Source organism: Malaclemys terrapin, chromosome 10 (genome assembly GCF_027887155.1).
Source record: "Malaclemys terrapin pileata isolate rMalTer1 chromosome 10, rMalTer1.hap1, whole genome shotgun sequence".
In the NCBI taxonomy this organism is placed as follows: domain Eukaryota; kingdom Metazoa; phylum Chordata; order Testudines; family Emydidae; genus Malaclemys; species Malaclemys terrapin.
This window is the reverse complement of record NC_071514.1, coordinates 49,128,418-49,144,907: the sequence shown is the minus strand read 5'-3', so window position 1 is coordinate 49,144,907 and position 16,490 is coordinate 49,128,418. Positions and strand designations below refer to the sequence as shown.

The 16,490-nt window shown below is 47.8% G+C and overlaps 1 protein-coding gene across 6 annotated transcripts in view; it reads left to right on the top strand.

Annotated features, from left to right (window-relative positions):
* Nucleotides 1-16,490, top strand: part of TELO2 (telomere maintenance 2) — an 83,655-nt gene that overhangs the window by 5,391 nt on the left and 61,774 nt on the right. For 5 of the 6 annotated variants that reach the window (XM_054041955.1, XM_054041953.1, XM_054041956.1 and 2 more), the window contains exons 5-12: nt 203-350; nt 1,900-2,002; nt 3,003-3,071; nt 6,115-6,256; nt 8,548-8,684; nt 9,582-9,670; nt 10,814-10,924; nt 12,956-13,044. In XM_054041955.1, coding sequence (XP_053897930.1) covers nt 203-350; nt 1,900-2,002; nt 3,003-3,071; nt 6,115-6,256; nt 8,548-8,684; nt 9,582-9,670; nt 10,814-10,924; nt 12,956-13,044 — 888 coding nt within the window. The remainder of the gene's footprint in view (nt 1-202; nt 351-1,899; nt 2,003-3,002; nt 3,072-6,114; nt 6,257-8,547; nt 8,685-9,581; nt 9,671-10,813; nt 10,925-12,955; nt 13,045-16,490) is intronic. The other variant, XM_054041954.1, reaches the window with a different exon arrangement.

The following is a 16,490-nucleotide window of genomic DNA, read 5'->3' as shown; positions in this document are numbered from 1 at the left end:
GCCCAGGTGAACCTGCAGGTAGGGCATACCTGTGAGAAGAATTTTGTGTTGTAGGTGCTGAATCATTGGGGGCAAACTTGTGTTCATGTTTATCTCTCTATAAGCAGCTTGATTTTGCAAACCATCCACATGGACTATGCAGTGTGCTACTGCCCCACCTCCCTCCAATCAGTGAGCTTCCTTTTGTTCTCTCCCAATACAGAAGAGATTCTGAATGTGTTGGTGCCACGCCTAATGGATCTCACAAAGGTGGACTGCATCTGGCAGAGGATGTGCTGGCGACTGGTCGAGTGTGTGCCAGATCGTTGGATGGAAGCAGTGGTTTGCGGCTTTGTTCAGAAAGCACCAGGGTAAGAAATCAAGATTTGGGGGAGAGGGAAGTACTTGTTCTAGCTACACCGTACTCCTGGGGGGATTCTGCGGGACTGCACGCCCGCAGAAAACAGCCTCCCTGCAGATTTCTTGCTTTTCCCTGCAGAAAACAGCAGGGAAGCAAAGGGAAGCTGTGGGGGTGGGCAGTGATCATGTATGCAGCTTTTTTGGGGGGGGCAGGATTGCTGCCCAAACAAAGGTGAGGCATGGGGGTTACGTGCTGGGGCACACAGGGTTATGTGTCATTCCCCCACCCCCATTTCTGCAAACGCAGCTCGGTTAGGTCTGGGGCTCTGCTGACTCTGCAGCGGAACACAGCCTCCTGGGTCCTAGTGCCAGCTGTGCTCTCCTTCTGTGTGCTGGGAGCCTTCCTATTTTCTGTGGAACAGTGACTGCCCGCAGTGGGGCTGGGTAAGGGGTGTGGGGGGAAGAGGCAGTGGGGAAGGAAGGGGGGTGGAATGGGGAGGGGGATGTGGGAGTGAGGAGAGGGGGATGGAGAAGAAAAGGGGATAGGGAAACCACGGTGGGGAAGCAGGAGCCTGGTATGTGATGTCCCCTCGGCAGCAGCTGAGGATCCCCCGTTACGCAGGCCCATAGAACCCTCACCCTGACAAGCCCTGCCTCCCTACACCTGGACCTGTCCAACAAGCCCCCCACCCCACTGAGCCCCAACCAGTTGCACCCGGACCCCCCCTCTGAGTCCCCGCCAAGCCCCATTTTGCCACACCCAGACCCTGCCTCTGAGCCCAACCACCATCACCTGGCTCCCCTGCAGAGTCCCATTGCCCCTGCACCCCCCAACGAGCCCCTGTGCATCCTGAGCTACCCGCACCCAGATTACCCCACGCAGAAACCTCTCACCACACACCTGGATCTCTCCACACTTAGATCCTGCTGGGCTGAGCCTGCCCAGCCACACCTGGTGCGCCTGGCATAGAGGGGCAGGGCCCCGAGGTGTTTCTGGGGCAGGCCCAGCCCTTGCACTGTGTCAGGGTCAGGTGCAGCCTCACTGCTGACTGCCTGTACTGGAGGAGGTGGGGGCTCCAGGGTGATCTCCCACCTCAATGCAGCCAGTGGCCTGTGCTCCCCACTGCCATTCTGGAGCCACATCTAGTTATTGACAAAATTTGCAGAATTTTAAAATATTGTGCACATAATTTTTATTTTTTTGGTGCAGAATTCCCTCAGGTGTATAAACACCAGTACATTATTTCTTGAAGGATCTTGGCCCGTGCACCATCATTTCACATGTTGCCACTTCCTGGGAAAGGTTGGGACTGGAATAGCTGGGGATTCATTCACTGGTAATCCTTCGACAGCATTTGAAACAGCACTAGATCTTTTTGCTACATTAATCACTTCTGTAGTTGTGTGGTAGCACTGCATGGAAGCTGTTTGACTGATCTATGACTTTTGATTATATTGCAAATGGGTAGCCACTTACAAAATCATGATTTGATTGAAATCCGCCTGAAGCAGTTCAGATAAATGGATCCCTGATAGTTTGCTGCTGACCTGTCTTGCTAGGGCGGATGTCTTGTCTCGATTACTGGGGAATCTGGTTGTGAAAAACAAGAAAGCTCAGTTTGTGGTGACCCAGAAACTACTACTCCTGCAATACAGCTATGTGGTAAGGGCTCTGCTGTGTCAATATGGGAATGTAAGCCTCTAGCTGTTAGGAAGGCCAATGTTTTTCAATGTGCTGAATTCTTGCCCAGGTAAGCGCCAGGTCTCTGGTCGTGGGCTTTATTCTGAAGCCTTTCCCCAGACTCCATACTCACGTATACTTGGACCTCAGCTGAAGATCGCTATAACTTCTCCCTGTCCAGTAAGGCAGACCAGGTGGTTCCTTTCAAGACGCTGACCTACAAGGCAGAATACAAGCCTAATCTGTGGTGACCAGCAGTGTTGTCACCTTTTCTCCTGGGAACCAAGGGAGGATTTGCATGTGACATTGGCAGTCTGGGGAGCTAGAGGCCCTGATCCCATCTAGAATCCAGGGGGAGAGGCTGGGAGCAAGTGTGACCTTCCCTCCAAAAGGACAGGGAGAAGGAGTGCACTGAAGAAGCTCGGCGTTTGATTTGGAATTATCTGTGCCCTCAGAGGTTGGAGAGAAATGATGTGGAAGTGAAACAGGGCAGTGGGTGAGCACTGGAGCCCATGAGGGTGTAGTGTGAAGATCGTCCTCGGCCTTATGTTCTGGAGTATCTTGAGCATTAACTAGATTGTGAGTGGGGGAGAGGCACAAGACTTCAGGGAAGGACAAGGTTCCCTGACTTAACGTTCCTTTTGTTTAATAGTAGGAGCAATATTTTAAATAAGACTTGCTGTGCATGGGTTGGTTCAGTGGGGTTTTTACTAGAAGGAACCCTCTCTTGGGTGCCGTAGACATCACTAAAACTGTGTGATCTGAAATAGTTTAGGCACTGAAATACCCAGGCACAACAACATGCTCTAACTTTCCTAAGAGCGCTGTGGGTTTGCATAAACTCTGCACAGTCTTTCCCTGAACATTCTGATCAATTCACCTGGAATGGGAGGGGGTGGAAGGGGAGAGTGTGAGTGTGTAAAGTCCTTGCTGATGAATAACTTTCTGCTCAGTATAACTAATCCTATTGTTTTCATTGTAGACTGCAGTGCTGCAGAACCTCCTTGGATATCTGGCCCTAGACAGCCTTCGACGTTCCTTATTGATCAAAGTAAGTTAGGTACCTTCAGTGATTATTTATTTTATTGTGTGTGTATGTTGGAATTTTTACTCCTGAACCCTCATTTTGTGATGCTTCCGTGGTGTATGATGAAGCTGATAATGAGGATCACCTGTGTGAATGGGGTGATAAAGAATGCCCCCATGGTGGTCCTGGACAGAGCTACATGGCCTCATTCAAAGTGTAGCAGAGAAGTCCTCTTCATAGGAATCACTGCCCTTCTGTCTCATCTCTAGAAAAGTAGTAAGAGGGCCACCTGGGAATGCTGAGAAGGCAGGGGGAATAGAAGAGGAAGGAAATGTGGCTCAAAATGAAGGAAGAGTTGCCGTCCCACTTAAATAGGCCACAGTCCTCCCAGAGCTTCTAATGATACATTGTACTTCTGTAGCATCTCACATCTGTGGATCCCCAAGCCTCACAACTCCCCTGTGAGGTAGGTTAGTTTTATCAATCCCATTTTATAGATTGGAGGGGGAAAGGGAGGGAGAGAAGTGATTTGAAGTGACTTATCCAAAGAGAGCGAGTCAATGACAGTTGGAAATAGAACCCAGGAGTCCTCCGACCCAGCCCTAGGCTCTAACTGTAAGATCATCCTCCTATTTTCTAGGGCACAACAGCAGAGGGGTCCAATTGGGAAGCCACCAAATGAAAGGCTAAAAATCATTTTCGTAGTGTTTCTAATAAGCCCTTCGTATACTAAACTCCTCTTAGTTCATGTATTAACAGGAGTATTGTAAGCAAGACATGAGAAGTAATTCTTCTGCTCTACTTCGCGCTGATTAGGCCTCAGCTGGAGTATTGTGTCCAGTTCTGGGCGCCACATTTCAGGAAAGATGTGTACAAACTGGAGAAAGTCCAGAGAAGATCAACAAAAATGATTAAAGGTCTAGAAAACATGACCTATGAGGGAAGATTGAAAAAACTGGATTTGTTTACTCTGGAGAAGACTGAGAGGGGACATAAGTTTTCACGTACATACAAGGTTGTTACAAGGAGGAGGGAGAAAATTGTTCTTAACCTTTTGAGGATGGGACAAGAAGCAATGGGCTTAAATTGCATCAAGGGCGGTTTAGCTTGGACATTAGGAAAAACTTCCTAACTGTCAGAGTGGTTAAGCACTGGAATAAATTGCCTAGGGAGGCTGTGGAATCTCCATCATGGGGAAGTTTTAAGAGCAGGTTGGACAAACACCTGTCAGGGATGGTCTAGATTAGGGGTCTCAAACACGCACTCCACAGGCCCCATTTCCTGCGGCCCGCCATAGGCACAGTGTCACCACTCCTCCACCTACCTCCGTGCTCAGGGGAGGAGGCAGAGAAGAGGTGGGGCCGGGGTGGGGATTTGGGAAAGGGGTTGGAATGGGGGCGGGGAAGGGGTGGGAAGAGGCAGGGCAGGGGTGCTAGATACCTCTTTTGGCTATGGTAACACCCCTCTTTTCATTAGGTGCCAGCAATGTGCTTAGTAAGACCTCAAACTGCTTACAGTCTAGCAGAGAGAAACAGGAGCCAGGATGCACAGGAAGACCCAGAGGGGGGATTAATTTGGAGTGGTCTGGGAGAGCGGGTTGTGTGTTTGGGCATCTGTGGTGTGATTTGAATCATACCTGTTGTTCCCCTTGGCTTCAGGGCTTTGTTGCAATGCACGTGCATTGCGAGCCTGTTCTGAAAGATGCTAAGCACCCTGAGATCCCACTGGTCTCAGTGGGAGGAGAAGGCACCTCAGCTCCACACAAAGGAAGTTTTAACAGAGAGATGACCCAAGGGGTGATTCAAAACCTGTGTCCCAGCCCCTTGCTGTTCTGGGCTGTGACCGGAGGCCGAAAGGTGCTGCCAGCTGCCTTCTGTGAGGTTCAGTGCATACTCACGACCAATGGCTCTTAACCCATCGGTCCCCATAACTTTTGTATCGTATGAAAAGGTTTCAGTGATGTGGCCCAAGGGCCACTGTACTAGTCCTCATGTGGCCCTTGTGGTGGTTTGAGTTTGAGATCCCTGGTCTAGATAATTCTCAGTCCTGCCTTGAGTGCAGGGGACTGGACTAGATGACCTCTTGAGGTCCCTTCCGGTTCTATGATTTAAGTGGTTTTTAAAATGTTTTCCTTCAGACAGTGGCAAATCATTAAAACAATTTTAGCTAACACAGGCAGTGAGCTATGATTCAGTGGTGAAGGAGTACCCCTTATTGCTTTAAAACATTCTTGATCACCACATGAAGCACTGGTGAATGGCTCCAAAGGGAGCTATGTGTGGTTACTCTCATCCAGAGAGTTTCTGCTGTGATGTGGGGGAACTGGTTTTCCCCTTTTGTAACTACTGTTATCTCTTAGATTGTTTTGTTCCACTTCCTTCTTTTCACTGAGTTACATAACTGATTTTTTTTTTTCCATCCGTTAATATATAGCAATATCCATGACAGCCTGACCTCCATTGGGCTGTGACTGAAATGTTTAGAGGTTGGGCATCAGAAATCAGTCCTGTGTGTTTGATGGAGAATGTGGGTAGCAGAGAGGCTGCTGGTTACTAGTTTAGGGAGCGAGGTGTTAAAGTTCCTTTCCCTACCAAAAAATTTGTTGCCTCTGCCCTGCACACAAAGGGGTGGGAACGCTTCGCCTCCATACCGCTCAAAAGTCTCAGCACACTGGGAGGTTTTTTCGGGGGTAAGCATAAAATAAATAGAATGTAATGTAAAAATCAATAACCCCAGGCTTTCTGCACTGACTGCATTAGTCATTGTCTTATTGAATTTAAAACCTCCATTATTTAATTTACCCAGAGCTGACATGAAATTTCCAGCCAGTGGCACCAGTATGTCATGGAATTCAGGACCCTTGCCACAGAAATTCTCTCAGTGGAGAGCTGGAGCCCTGCACAAGAGGCCACCACACTTTACAGGCTCTGATTATGCTGAGTGAAGGGTAGAGTAGTTTTTAGGCCACCTGGTTGGTTGAGGGTGTGGTGTGTTTGTGTGAGAGAGTGACTTTCAGATGCAGCACAGACCCACTCCATCTAGCTAATGCTGTAAACTTATGAACCAGGTGCTGAAAGAACTCCTGGAGACCTGGGGCAGCAGCAGTGCTGTGAAACACTGTCCAGTTGAGCAACAACTGTATGTTAGCAAGGCCATCCTGATTTGCCTCTCCCACCTGAAGGAGCCTGAAATAGAGAGCAACGGACAAGGTGAGGGAGGAGGGAAGGAGCCGAGAGAACAAAGAGGTCTCCTTTCCTCCACTGGATTCTAACTTTTCCCCTCTTTAGCCCTCTGTCCTTGATGCCCCTAATCATAACCATTGGGTCCACATCCTGCAGGCCTGATCCTACAAACATACCCAAGCTCTGATCATTTGAGTAGTCCCACTGAATTCAGCGAGGCTATTCATGTGAGTGACGCTGCTTATGTGTGTAAGTATCTAGAGGATCAGGGCCTTACCAATTTCTTCTCTGTGCATTTTTCACTTTGGACCTTATCTTAAACTCCCAGTATCTGAAAGCCACAAGTTCTGAAATCTGGAAAATCATGAGGTGACCTATTCCTGCTGAGTATTTATAGTGCAAGATGATTTTGAAACAAAGTTTAGGATTTGGACTCTGGAGGCTAAGGAAGGCTGCCTTGCTGAAAACATGAGAATTTAACACCAGTATGAAAGTTCGGTGTCAGAGATGCTGACTAGCAATAGGAACATCTGTAGTACCTTCTTTTGAAGACCTCATAGCATTTTGAATCATTGATTGGTTAATCTTCAGAACATATCTGTGATGAGGTAGGGCACATAGATTTTTGAGAAGGAGCAGTTGGGCACGTCAAATCCTCCCTGTCTCTCAAGGTCCTGGAGAGAGGATCTGCGGCAGAGTAGGAAATGGAACTCAGGCCTTTGGACTCCCACTCTTAGCCAGGACTGTCATCCTTCTCCTAAACCATAATCTAGTCTGGTTTAATTCAGATATGGGTTATGGGGGTGTGGAAATATAGAACACTATCATGGCATAATATCATAATAGCAAGGCAAAAGAGATGTTCTGTTTTAGAGTGGGAAACCTTGATTGTGTGATTCTACTTGTATGACAACTCATGTTCTGTTAAATCCTGTGAATAATGTAGATTAACTCATTCAGCCTGTTGTATGTGTGGAAGAGAGCTCTTCCATGTGCTGCTCTTCAGCATGCTATGTTCTGTCTGGATTAGGATAAGGAGTGCTTCTTAGTGGTTAGAGCAGACACTGGAAGTTCAGAACCAGGAGCTGAAAGAACTTCTGGGGACCTGGTGGAGCAGTAGTGCTGTCAAACACTCCTGGGTTCTGTTCCCAGTCCTTACACTTACTATGTGACTTTGGATAAGTCATCTCTGATCCCTCTTTGTAAATTACATTAATATTTAAGTAACAAAATTACATAGACAGTTACTGACAACAGTCAGGCTGCTGGTGTGCTGAGACCACTGCCTATCATGCTGACTAGCCTCTCTCATTGTTTGCTTGTGCTCCCCAGCTGTCTGTCTGTATCAACCTGTTATCTCTTGTCTGATCGCAGGGACCATTTTTTCACTCTGTGTCTGAACAGCGCCCAGCACAATGGGGGTCTGGATTCAGGACTAGGGCTTCTGGTGCAACCACAATACAAATAATAAATGATGATTCACCTACACCCAGGGGGCTCTTGAGAGGGTGAATTAACTTTCATGCCGTGCTTTGAAAACATAAGTGCTATTTATTATTATTATTATTATTAGAAAACAAGTTTATTTCGTCCTAGCCAACTCAAGATTCTTCTGTTAAAGCCTGGCCTTGTATAGATACAAACTATGGTGTGTTAATGAATGATCAGATTTCTCACTCTCTGACGTTAGAGAGATGTAAGCTTTTATTGGTGAATAACTATCAACCTGTCAGCAGTCAGAATCTATTTGGGGAGATGAAAGACAGTTGCCACTCTGAACAATGGGTTCAGAAATGCCACTGGTAATTACCTGTCACAGCTCAGGCACATGGTGAGAAGTATTCCTCCCTCTGTGAGTTCCAGGTTGTTGCACTGATCAAAATGGATGCAATTTCCATCATAACACAGTCAACTGCTATGACAGATGAATAACATTTCATCTGTCATAGCAGTTTTGAAGCCACTGGATTTATGCCTGGGATTAATTTGGCCTAACACACTTTTTTGGTATTTTGGTAAACTCTTTTATTAAAACAAAGGTTCTAGGATGTGTGATGTTTGTACCATTGTGTTTGGCTTCAAAACCTAGCCCTGCTGCATAGCTTCTTGACATGATGGAGAAAGAAAACAGCTCTGCAGGAAGAGAATTGCTGTATAGAATCTGTGTCAGCCTCCACCCCAGGGCCTTTGTCCGTCTTTCTGCCTGTAGTGGGAGTTGTGTAGCTAAAGATTTGGGTTCTTAGCTAGGTGTGCTATCTGGGAGCTGCCATAGTCAGGGATGCTGTGCTCACTCTGCCATGTGCTGCTTGTCCTTTCAGAACTTCTCACCAGCATGATGGGAGGGATGAAATGCCGCCTGGATAGCAACTTGCCACGGGTTCGGCGTCTGGGAATGATAGTGGCAGAAAGCATCAGTTCCAGAATAACTACAGATGGGCCCAGCCTGAAATTCCAGGTGAGAATACAGTGATGCCTGACTCTGCTGTGCAGGGAGGGGGAGAAATGTCCCCTTTAAAGCAGATGGTTGTGTTGCTGCTGTCATTGCTGACCCCTACTCTCTGGAAGGGAAGAAGGGCACCAGTACCCTTCAGAATGAGGGGATATCAGTTTGCAAAATGGAATTGCATTGAAAAGATGCAAAGGCCGCATAGAGGATGTGGGCCAGGGCAAGGTGAGGGGTGCATGGGGGTGTGGTGAGAGAGAGAGCATATGTCTCAGGAGGACTTGGTCACAGCCAGGCAGAGTCAAGAACTCTGACATGACAACAGGGTTTAGGATGGCCAGCTCCAAAATTAATACTGCTACATTTCCATATCATGCAGCACCTGATCAATGGGAGGTGTCCCATTGAAATCCCCTTCAGCGGGAGTTGATTAGAGTCCTGAAACTGGGGTGAACATCCAGAAAGAGGGTGTATAAAGTCACTGGTGGTTGTGAGTTTTTTTCAAGACTGAGTAGGGGATTTAGCTGCACAATCCCCATTCGTTTCAATGGGAATTAAACCCCACAGCTCCATACTTGCCTTTGAGAATCTTAAGTATTGTTTGCACAGCATCAGCTGTAGTGCTGCATTGTGACTTCAGACCTGTTAAATGCTTTAAAGATTATAAATAACACTGAGACCAAATCTGACCAAGCAATAACTTGTATATCCTGAGCCCAGTGTGAAAGGTGCATATGGCTGAGATTGCAAATCTCCACATGCATTTATCATTTGATCCTTCGCTATTTAAAAACTAAGGCCCAATTCTGAGAGGTGCTGAGCTCTCATAACCTTCAACTGCAGATTTATTGTATTTAACTGATGTAAAAGCCTCCTCAGCATACAGTAACTTCTATTTTGCATGTCTAGTATGAAGATGATGATGAGACCAGAGAGCTAAAGTCTCTCCAGCAGACAGCACCACTACAGCTCCATGTCACTGACCTGCCAAATGCTGGGTGAGATTGCCACTCATAGCTGTATATATGCCTAGTGTAAAAACATAGTGAGCACAGATACCAGGCAAATCATTCTTAGTAAAGGTTATAAAGACAAGGCCTATCTCTGACTATAATCCTTCCACGTTGGTGGATGGTAAACTCCAGACAGACAATCCCAGCTCTGAAGGCAGGAAGTCTGTATTTGTTAGAATCCACTAAGGTGTAAATTGCTGTAATATTCACTGTGCTCTGCATTACAATTGGCTATCTCTGCAGCAAGCATGTTTCTAGTTCAAAGGTCAAATGGAAGCATGTTTTAGAATTGTCTCTGACTGCATTTCCTTAGGATTCTTGTAACTCTGCGTGCCCCTGAAGTGATCCAAATGGGCTGGGGAATCTTTGGGTATCTCAGGGTAGACTGGGAGCTGTGTGTCCACAGCTCCATCTATTACTAACTGAAATACAGTATTAACTTCTGCCCAAAAGCATTAGCTTCTGGCTATACTCTGACCTTCCATGGGATTTGCTGTCTGAAGATCTCAAAGCACTTTACAGAGGTTAGTGAGTGAAGCCTCCCAATGCTACTATGAGGTAGAAATAGTGACTGAGATGTGGAGAGGTGAAAGTGATGTGCCCAAGGCTACATGGCAAATTGCTGTCGGATCTGTGTGAAGAGCTCAGATCTCCTGACTCTCTCATACATTAACCACTACTGAATGGTGCCTCCTGATTTTGTTCATGGTTTTCATAGCTCTTAAGAATACATAGGCCAACACTTCCTCTGCCCTGAGATGACTGTGTGTCTGCTCTTACCCAGAGTGTTTTGGGTTCTCTCCATTAGCACAGTCTTAATCTTTGTAAGGAACTAAAACAAGCTCAGGTGGCAGTCCAGGGAACTAGCTCATGCTGTCTGCCATCTCCACTCTTTCCCCCATCATAAGGTCTCCCCACACCTGTACAGCTACCCTAGCTTTTTCTCCTCCTAGCTGGACCATTCTAGCTGAACCCACACTGAAATGAGATTCCAGTGCCTACTGTAGATAGAGGGTGTGGGTGTATGGATTGGGGGTTTTACCTTGGAAAAATCTAGTCTCCTGCTTGTGATCATGGATTTTTAAGATCCTTGTTACTTTATGCCTTTGACACTCTCATTGCCAACAGCAGGAATAACAGTCCATCTGCTACACCAAAAGCTGTGTCAAAACCAAGTGGGAACCCACACCCAGCAACCCCTGCAGTGCCAGAGGAGGGATCTGACTTGGAGCTTGACAGGTACATGCAAGAACTAAACTACTAAGCAAAAAGCTGATTTGAAATTAAAAAGTAAATGACAGATCCTTGAAAGCTGACTGTGTGAGAGAGGCTGTACTGCTCCATCTGAACTGGGGAGCAAACCAGGCTGTGTGTAAAGGGTAATTGCAGATATAAGGGCTAGGGAGAGGGGGCAGGGAGGGAGCAGAGATGAGCAAGTGGGGGAGCGAGGTCTTGCAGAGAAGAGACAGTGTGAGGGCAGGGACTGAATTCAGGAGACTGCATGTGTTGATCCTGGCAGATGCAGATCCACATCCACATTTTTGTATCCGAGCAGAGCTCCCCCATGCCATTGGTTTTGTTACCATAAAAACATTCTTTATTAAGCTGGACGTTTGGAAGCTCTTAATCTATAACATGGGCTTGGTGCCTTTTAGGTATTTCAGACAATTACTTGGGGGGATTAAATACAGAGTAATTTAATGGATAAAAATGACTGTGCAGAGGACCATTATTATTTCAGACCAATTTTTTTTTTTTGTCCCATGACATTAGCATGCTCACATCCAGGCTAATGGGATGAGATTGCATTCACAGCCACAAAATATAGCCTATTGGATAAAGAAATCTGGTTTTAAGTCTGGATTCAGTTTTGAACCACTTCTCTCTCTCCCCCCCCCCCCCCCCCCCCCCCGAGTGGTAGGCGTGTTCGTCTGTATCAGCAAAAACAATGAGGAGTCCTTGTGGCACTTTAGAGACTAACAAATTTATTTGGGCATAAGCTCTCGTGGGCTAAAACCCGCCAGTATCCACAGGTACAGACTCCTCTGCACAGTCTGCTGGAAAGAGACAGACTCTACTCTATTACTTCCAAGGAGCTTGAAGTTAACTGTTTCAGGCAGTAGCCAGCAGTCTATAGCAAGGGGAAATCCATCCACCCAGTATCCCAATTCTGGATGGGGGCTGGGTAGTGAAGGCCTGCAGTAGCTAAATTAAGTAGCCAGCTGGGCTACCAAGATTTAAAAAAAAGACATCATTCACCTTTGATAAAACATTCCCTCCTCTGACGTAGGCAGCAACTAATTTCAATGCCCATTTAAGACTAAAGTTATCTCCGATCCATGCAGCGCCACATAAAAGGCACATTTTCAAGTTACAGACACTACTGTGTAATTCCCCAACAACTGTCTAGCCCAGCTGTGCAATTCCCAAAGTCTTTCCAAACCACAATCCTGGACACACTTTTCTCTATCTTTCTGGGTGACTGGGCAACAAAATGGCAGATGAAATTACTTTGCATTTATCAAAATTAAATGTACATTGGAAAGCATATATGTGCTGGGGCCCTGGTTGCTCCAATCCCCATGGCTGGGGGAGGGTCCTGGTGCACAGGAGCCGGTGGGCTGGGAGCACGGTCAGTGCTGTCAGGCCATGGTGGGGGGGATGCTGGCCCTGTCCATGGGGCCTGAGCCATTGGATGGGAAGTGACATGGCAAACAGGTGCTGGTCAACCCCAACTCCGGCCTGCTGTCCAGCAACAGGCTGCCCGAGCTGGACGCCGCAGGCCAGGCTCCGCCAGAGACAGAGGTAGGGCTTCTTCCTGACCAGTTTCTCCCTTGTTACAGTAATGTAGTTTCCGCTTTCCATTGGCTGCTGAGCTCCACCAGTTAATGTGTTTAGGGAAGTTCAGGAAAGGGTTTACCTATTTTACATGCCTCCCTGTTCATCAGCAGATCAGTTAAGGAGTAGCAGATCTTTAGAGCCCTGTGTGGTTGTATCCACATCCACTCCACTATCCACAGTAATGGTCCATGGATATTCACAGATTTGCAGAGCTCTACCCATCTCACCATCCTCAACGTTTGATAACCAATGCTTCCTTTGCCTGCTGGATCCTTGTAGGTTGGGGTACTGAGCAACCTCTGTTTGGTGTAAGGATGGAAAGGTGAGAAGGGAGGAGAATGTGCCCTGTCTTCCTGTTTAGCATGAAGGAGGAGAAGGTGACCTGGTCGAATCCACGTGGACTAATTCATGCCTACGCTTCTTTCACAGTGATGATGATCTCATCCCTTACGACATGTCAGAGGATAAAGAGCTGAAGAAGATGAAAGCTCCTGTCTATATCCGAGACTGTATTGAAGGTAGGAGATTCTGGGTAGAGTCTATTAAATCTTCACTTGGAAATGCTCATCTCTTACTCTGTTCTGGGGTGGTTCCTGGTACAGGCTAGTTTTTGTGAGTTGACTCAAAGTTGTGGTACTTCGGAAATTGGTGTTCCAGTTTTGAATTGTTAGTTCCTAATGGCATGTCTACACTACAAACTTTTGCTGATGCACTTTATGTCGGCATAAAGCCACCACACTGGTGCACATGCATACTTGGCTCCTTGCATCCACACTGGGCATACTCACCTGGGGTGTTTGTTTCGATGTGCAGTGCACCATGGGAAGGTATGCCACGGTCCAGTGCTCTGTCTTTTGGGAAGTTTTGGCAGTGCACAGTAGGGCAGAAAAAAATTGCGCAAGGGTGACTGCTACTGCAGGATCAAGTTCCCATCATGCAGCTTTCTCCACCCCCTAATGCTATCATTTTCATGCCTATTTTGAAAACCCAAAGAACCTGCCTGGGGCCTGTTGCTGTCCACCATCTCTGACCAAAGCATGTAGCATGCATTATTGTCATGAGCATTGCAAGCACAGTATGCATGATACTTGGGTATTTGCAGTCACAAGAAGAGCTCCGAGGAACATGACGATTTGCTGAAGAGCAGATTGCTGTGGGACATAGTGAGAACCATATTCAAGGTTGTTGGTGGCATTCACGGAGCAGGTGCAAATGGTGGAGTGCCGTTTCTGGGTCCGAGATACAAGCACTGACTGGCAGGATCACATCGTAATGCAGGCTTGGGATGACAAGCAGTGGCTGCATAACTTTCAGATGTGCAAGGCCACATTCCTCGATCTGTGTTCCAAGCTTGCCACAGCCATCCAATGGAGCAACACCAGAACGAGAGCTGCACTGACAGTGGAGAAGTGAATGGTGATTGCACTTCGGAAACTGTGGTCATTGGGAAATCCATTTTGCAGTTGGAAAATCCACTGTGGTGGCCATTGTCATGCACATATGCATGACCATTAATCTTCTTCTGCTATGCAGGACTGTTAAACTTAGCAATGTGCAGGATATAATGGTTGGATTTCCAGCAGTGGGGTTCCCGAACTGCGGTGGAGCGATAGATGATGCACATGCATCCCTATTTTGGCACCAAACCACCTTGCCACAGAGTAAATCAACAGAAAGGGCTGTTTTTCTAGGGTTATGCATGTGCTGGTGGGTCACCAGAAACACTTCACCGACATCAGTGTTGGCTGGCCAGGTAAGGTTCAGGACGCACGCATCTTTAAGAACACAGGACTGTTTGGAAAGCTACAAGCAGGCACTTTCTTTCCTGACTGGCGGATTACCACTGGCGATCGTGAAATGCCAGTGATCCTGGGCTCCCCAAGGATCACTCCCTTGGCTCATGAAGCCATACACCAGCCACCTCGACCGCACCAAAGAAAGAGGGAACTCATGGCACAGCAGGTGCAGCATGGCAGTTGGGTGTGCTTTTGGAAGATTGAAGGGGTGCTGGCAGAAGAATGGATTTCAGCGAGGAAAAATATCCCAATCGATGTAGCTGCCTGCTGTGTCCTGCATAAAATCTGTGAAGCAAAGGGGGAATACACTGGAACCCTGCTATAACGCGCCCCGCTATAACGCGAATTCGTTTATAATGTGGGGTGAGTCTGGCCCCGGCGGCTGCAGCAGGGGCGGGGCAAGTCTGGTGGGCGCGGGGCTTTTGGGATCCATGCCCCAGCAGTTGCAGCAGGAGCAACTCTCCCTGCAGTCCTGCCGCGCCCCTGGGGTTCTTACCTCTGTCCCCGGCAGGGCCGGCTCCAGCCCGCGTCCTTTCCTCCCCGCTGACCGATGTAGGGGGCGGCAGTGCAGAGGAGGGGAGCACCCTGCTGGGAGTGGGCTGCAGAGTGGGGCGGAGCCCTCCCGGCAGTCAGCACGGCAGGCCGGTGGCGGTTGTCTTTTGGGGGCCCCACTCCCCTGGCCAGAGCGCCGTCCAGAGCGCGGCCAGCCCCGCGGCCTCGGTCTCCCCCAGCCGGCAATCCCAAGTGTCTTCCCAGGAATCAGGGCCCTGGCGGCAGGAGGGGCCGAGTGGCGAGCGCCCTGGCTGAAGGAAGCCCTGGCTGCCCTCCCTCCCTCCCCTTAGCCAGGGTGTGGAAGCTGAACACAAGTACAGTGGAACCCCGCTATAACGCAACCCCGCGTTTACCGCGATTGAATCTTTTGGACCCCAATGATCCCGTTATAGCGGGGTTCCACTGCAGTTGCTGCCAGGGTGGAGGTGGAGCGTCTGTCTCCTGAGTTTGAACAGCCAGACACAGTCTAGGAGAAAAGCTCAGTGCAGAGCTATATGGCTCATGAAAGCTTTGCAAGAGCACTCTAACAGCAAGCCACAGTAATGCGTTCTGGTGTCCTATGCTTTACCTGGCCCTGCTGCTTGGTGTACATCTGTGTACATAACACTGACAATGAACCTATTAATGTTGTGGTACTTTCTGTGCATTTATGATTATGCTGTGCCACTGATCCTATGAGTCTTTTGTGCATTGTGACATAACTTCTAAGTGGTGCTTTTTACTGCTGCCAGGCATTATGTAGCATAGGTTGGGAACTAATAAAGATGGATTATTTTCCAAACAATAGTTTTTTATTGAGTAATGAAAACACTTCAAAAACAATTCTGTGCAAGTTAAAAACAAATGCATTAAAACCTTAATTTATGAAACAAAGCCTAAAGAAGGGGAAGGAACATTGATGTCTATTTTAGCTACATGTATGTCAACCTTGGCACACTCAGGTCAGTGTACATGAGGCTCTGGTTGTCCTTAAAGTCCTCTGGTGGGGGAGAGGTCGGGATAGGGATGTGGCCCCTGCTGCCATGTGGAATGTTGAGGGGGCCTGTAGGGAGGTGTTATACTGGAGTCCTCTATGGACTGCAAAGGGAGTCCAGCCCGGGATTGTTGAACCTGTAGATCTTCAAGAGTCTGCAGCACCTGTGTATTGCAACTAGAGAAACCCCATTATGTCCTGATGCATCTCCCTCTCCTGGGCCTTTCTCCTGTCTGCTCTTTCCTTTTCCATACAGTCTGCAATATTCATTCTCCAGGCCCTGTGCTCACTGTCCAATGCAGCAGTGGCTTGAAGGATCTCCCTGAACATATGATCCCAAGTCCTCTTCTTTCTCCTCCTTTTCTGGCTCAGGCGTTCCGCGGGTTTGGAGGGGGAACTCCTCAAGGTTGCAATGGCAGTAGCTACAGATAAAACACAGAGAGGTACCATTGTCCCTATAGTCACAATAGAAAGTGAAAGTTAAGTTTCAGAATTCCCTTCCATTGCTCCCCTAGAGTTTTAAACAAGACTTGCTGATTGACACTTCTGCTTGGGAGTGCTTGTGCACACCGCCACTCTCCGCACCAGCCAGGGTGCGTGTGGCACGCCAGGATGAAAGAAATGAGGAGGGAATTGCTCAGTT